This window comes from Gossypium raimondii, chromosome 4 (assembly GCF_025698545.1).
Source record: "Gossypium raimondii isolate GPD5lz chromosome 4, ASM2569854v1, whole genome shotgun sequence".
Classification (NCBI taxonomy): Eukaryota; Viridiplantae; Streptophyta; class Magnoliopsida; order Malvales; family Malvaceae; genus Gossypium; species Gossypium raimondii.
The window spans coordinates 24,704,801-24,709,825 of record NC_068568.1 but is presented as its reverse complement, the minus strand read 5'-3'; the positions used below and the strand labels follow the sequence as shown (position 1 = coordinate 24,709,825).

The window sequence follows — 5,025 nt, the reverse complement described above, 5'->3', positions numbered from 1 at the left end:
TACTTCCGTGAATCGTACATGATTCTCCATCAAAATTGGGGACAAAACTAAAACTTTGTATATTTCTCTTGAAAGAGCCAATTCAATCTCAATAGAGATATTTTAATCATTTATTTAATATATCAAATCTTTTTTCATTGAGTTCTTAAAACAGATATTATGAAAACTTTATTTAAAAAAAAAAAACAATCAAGTACACAATATTTTGGTAATTGACAAAGGGGGAAAGAATGCTTAAAACTCTTTTTGGTACAAATGTCTCGCCTAAAGATAGAAAAAGGGTTGCAAAGGGTGAGATTTAAAGACATACTAGTATTTCCTTTCAAGGATACCTACACAAATCAACTAAGTTAAACTCTACGTTCAAAGTATGAAACTATCGAATCTGTTTAGCTTTTCTCATTATGATGAAGCTGGATATGAAGAGCGCAGATTGCTAGGTATGCAAGGAGAATTCATCCATACCCTAGCATGCAATTTGAGCACCTCCTTAGCTTTCTCTTTAGTCTTGTGTCCACATTCCACTTGAAGCACCAAGCACAATTTAGCCACAATCCCTAATTGCAGCATCTCTTGAAGCACATTAGAAGTGGCACAGAACTTTGAAATAGACAATAGAATTCTCACTGCCCTTTGGTTTGCAACATGAGAAACCCTAAGAATCTTCTTTGAAACAATAGCAAGCCCTGCTCCATGATTTCGCAGCTCGGATCGGCCTTCGGCGCACCGGCAAACTTCATCGAGCACTGTTAGTATTGTTTCACAAGCCCTTTTCTGTGATGAACAAAGAAGCAATTCAATCAAGACAGGTACCGCGCCTGCTTCAGCTACCCTGACCTTGTTTCTTCCCCATGGAGAAACACTTACCAGCAACTGCAGTGTAGCTTTTGAGGCCTGCTGAGAAATTCTATCACGTAAAACTCGAACCAATTCGACGAATAATTCGTGTCTCAAGCAGATGAGTTGCATTGGATCAGCCATCTCCAGCATTGATTTCAACAACGATACTGCATAAGCACGAGACTTGCAGGTTCCACGTTGCATTACTCTCGTTAAGGACACTACGATATCACCATTTTTGCGCATAAGATTCTTGAGAGCAGCTTCTGAGAGGTGGAGATTGTACAGAATGTTTAGAGCCTCATCAGTTGGTCTTATTGGCTCGAATTCATTATATAACAATCCGTCAACAGCTGTAGGGTCGTAATTGCTCACAATTGAAGCCAAGAACTCGACCGCGCCCGAAGATTCCATGCACCTCTTGTTTGTAGCATTCTCGGAAGCGATTGATTGTAGCCGCCTGAGACACTTTATCTGGTGCAAGGGTGACTTGGCGGCATCATTGAGGAGTTCGGTGATCTGAGCTTTGCTGATGGGTGGCTTTGGCGTTGGGATTCTTTCAATTCCATGGCAAGCATTTAACATGCACCATGATTGAATCAATCTTCTCAGAGTATGATTCGGGGTAAGTTCACAATCTGCAATAACTTGCTTCGTAACGGGACATGCAGTGTTCTTCCCTGAAAACAACCACTTCTCAATGCTTTCCCTGTCGTATGTGATCCCTGTTGGAACTGTAACAGGATCCGTCATAATCTCCAGAGAAATTGGGCAGATAAAAAATGGAGGAACATCAATTTCTTCCATTTTCAAAGCAACCCACACAGACAAGAAAGTGAAAAGGTATCTTAAGTTTGTTTAACAAAGATTAAGTTGTGAATTGGTTTGAATTTTGAAGAGGATTTAGAGGATGACAAATTGAGAATCTATATCTCTACATATTAATACGTGGGCGGATATTCAAACCCCGAGAAAGTCAAAACAACAGAAAGGCTGACCTTTCCAAGCAATTGAAAGGCTCAAGGATGCCAACTTTAACTACTACAGCTAAAGCTATGAGTGAAAATTTGCCTGGTCCAGATTAGCTAAAAGCTTTTATGACTATAATTCTAGCATATGCTTCAATACATAGCAAATGGTGCTAATACTAACCCATTTTAAAATTTGTCTAATTCTAAATTTCATCCTTCTAGTTTATTAAAATTGAGAAATTAATTCTTCTAATTTGATTTGTTAGTATTTGGTTCTCCTACTTCATTAAATTGAAAACTTATTAGTTCAGTTTAAACGCATAATCTTGAATTGTTTATTTTATTAATTTTATTGTATATAAGTTAATGGTTAGTTTTTGCTAATTTATTGCGTATAAATTGTTAACTATTAATTCTTTTTTGAAATATTAAACTGTTGATTTTCAAGTCAATAATTTAATGTTAAAATTTAATAGAGTTACACAATTAAACCAACTTATCTCTTTGGATAAGGACCAAATTCTAACAAATTAAAGTACAAATATTATTCTTTTTATAAAGTAAAGAAATGATAGTTAACAAGATAAGGAAACAGTGGTTAAGCCCCTTATCATTGGCACCTTAATGACCAAGGCTCAAGTTCTGTTGATGTAATTCCTTAATTTATAATATGAGTTAATACAAAATAAATAAATATTAAATATACAAAATTAAATTATAAAATAACACTACTCAATTAAGTTTATTATAAGAAAGGCATAGTTTAGTTAAACCCGAGTTAACTAATTGAAGTAAATTAATTTGATTGAAATTAACTTGGTCAAAGATTGATTAAAATAATTTTATTATATATATAAAAGCAAATAGTAATATGGTACATGATAGTGAGTGTTGGCCAAAGCAAAATACAATATTAAGAATATATCCAAAATTTCAGTATAAAACAGAAGTCATAACTAAAAATATTAAAAATAACCCATATGATGTTCCGATGGTTAGGGTGTTCACAATTTGCGTGGCTTGGTTTTGAGTCGTACAAATCATATTTGTTGTTCGAGCTTTGCTTTGTTCTTATAATTCACCAAAAAAATATTATAATTTTTTAAAATTAAGATTAGTTTAATTAGATTATTTTTGTAAAAATTTTAGTTTAATTAACAATAAAATAATTTAAATTTTCGATTAATTCTAGTTTAATTTAATTATTAGTTTATTTAATTTATTATTTAAATAAGGGAAAAATGATATATTTTCAACAAGAAATATAAAACAATATATATGTTCTGGATCAACAACCTCGTGCTATTTTACTTGTACCCAGAAAAGCAAAACGCCGTCAATGGCCAAGAAATTGAAATGGTGAAGGCTAATTTGGCTGCGACAGCAACACTCGTTGGTTCTTTTATTTTGGCTTCGGTTGTCCACCTCTTTTGACCCTCCATTTTTTATAAAACAAAATTTCATATTATTTTATTTCTTGGAAGATTTTTCTTTTCTTTCTTTTTCCTTTGGCGGTAATTGACGATGACAATGATAAAGCTGATTTTGTCTTCATAAAATTAATAATAATTCAAAATTGGAATGTCAGAAGCATGTCTAAAGACAACAATATAAAACTAGTACCTATTTATATTATTATAATGTCTTATCTTTCAATAACTAAATTTCAATTCAAGTGTAAAAATTATTAATTTTACAAAGTATGATAATATTTATATCTTTTATATTTTAATAAACTTAAAAAATATTTACAAAATTATGAAATTTAAATCCAAAATATTTAGTCTCCCTTTCCTAATTTTATCATTTGAATAAAAATATATTTAATTTTAATATTATTTTTTAAAATTTACATCATTTCTTATATTTTTGTACAATTAATCTTTTAAAACCCAATCGTTGAATTTATCAATATAATTATGTTTGTCATATATGTAAATTTTCAAACTAAACTGATATCTCTATCATATTGATATAAATATTATATATATAGTAATATGTATTAAATGGTTAAAAGTTTTTACATAAAAAAATATTTAAATTTTTTAATTTACTTTAAATTTGGCATACATGATTTATATGAATAAAATGTAAAACGTGATAGTTGTATCATTAAAATATTAATTGTACAAAGAGATATGAAATGGTGGTCGAGTCTTAGCTCTGTTGGCATTGACATTGTTGATAGCATTTATCTTCTTATTTAAGAATTAAGGAGTAATTATACCCTAAGCATTGTATCAAAAAAAGGAAAAGATATGTGAAATTGTGTTTACGCCAGTACAAGTAAATCTCTCTTTTATTTTATATATTGGATATTTAAAGTTTATTATATGTCTATAGTTTCTCTTTCTTTTTTTCCCCTTGATTAAGAAGGGATTGGAATCTGTATGTTAGGTTCCGGATTTGTAGAATAGGTAAAAGTTAATAAGGTTACTAATTTTGGGTCAATAAGAGCAATTCTTTGGTTATTAACTAATAATGTTGACTTTAAAAAGAAAAACCTAATAATGTTGACAAATTAAAACTTGTGGAATTGATAAGACGATAACTAAATCAACTTTAGAAATAAAGAATTATTCATCTTCACCGTTTATTTGATGTTTTCTGAAAATAATTGAAAATTGGATGTATCAATTTCACTTGCGGTAAGGATTGGTCGGTTTTGCATAAACTCACTTTTAGAAAAGTTAAAGAAGTTAGAGATGAGGAAGTTGTACACAGCTTTGGAAAAAATGAAAGGTTAGGAATGATGGTAATTTAACAAGTTCACTCCCAACCCTACAAAAATGCCTTAAGCTAGCTCAATGAATGATACACAACAATCAAAACTATTGACAAACAGTCCATACGATACAACAAACAATATGGGTATCCTATATTTTACGACATACTAACTATATCCAAAAGATTTTGGCATATTTTATCGGGCAATTTTATATTGATAAAAGTAATTTAAGTTCCATTTGTTTCACTGAAAATGACTTCCAGAAAATGATTTCTGAAAAATGACTTAATTTTCTAGAAAAAACTAATATTTTCTGGTGTTTGGATGAATCTGTAAAATATTTTCATTATTTGGCGATTTTTAAAAATATTTCATAAAGTTGTTTTCAATGAAACAAACATACATTTGAGATTTATGATAAAGAGTTTAAATGAATTAGTGATTTGATTACAAAGTGATGTTAATGTGAAATTATAGTAAATAACG

The 5,025-nt window shown here is 30.2% G+C and overlaps 1 protein-coding gene across 1 annotated transcript; it reads right to left on the bottom strand.

The window, feature by feature from the left end:
* Positions 1-217: 217 nt before the first annotated feature.
* LOC105767747 (E3 ubiquitin-protein ligase PUB23) lies at positions 218-1,725 on the bottom strand. The gene has a single exon (XM_012587323.2). It carries the CDS (start codon positions 1,645-1,647, stop codon positions 403-405), a length of 1,245 nt encoding a protein of 414 aa, XP_012442777.1. The 5' UTR covers positions 1,648-1,725; the 3' UTR covers positions 218-402.
* Positions 1,726-5,025: the final 3,300 nt, after the last annotated feature.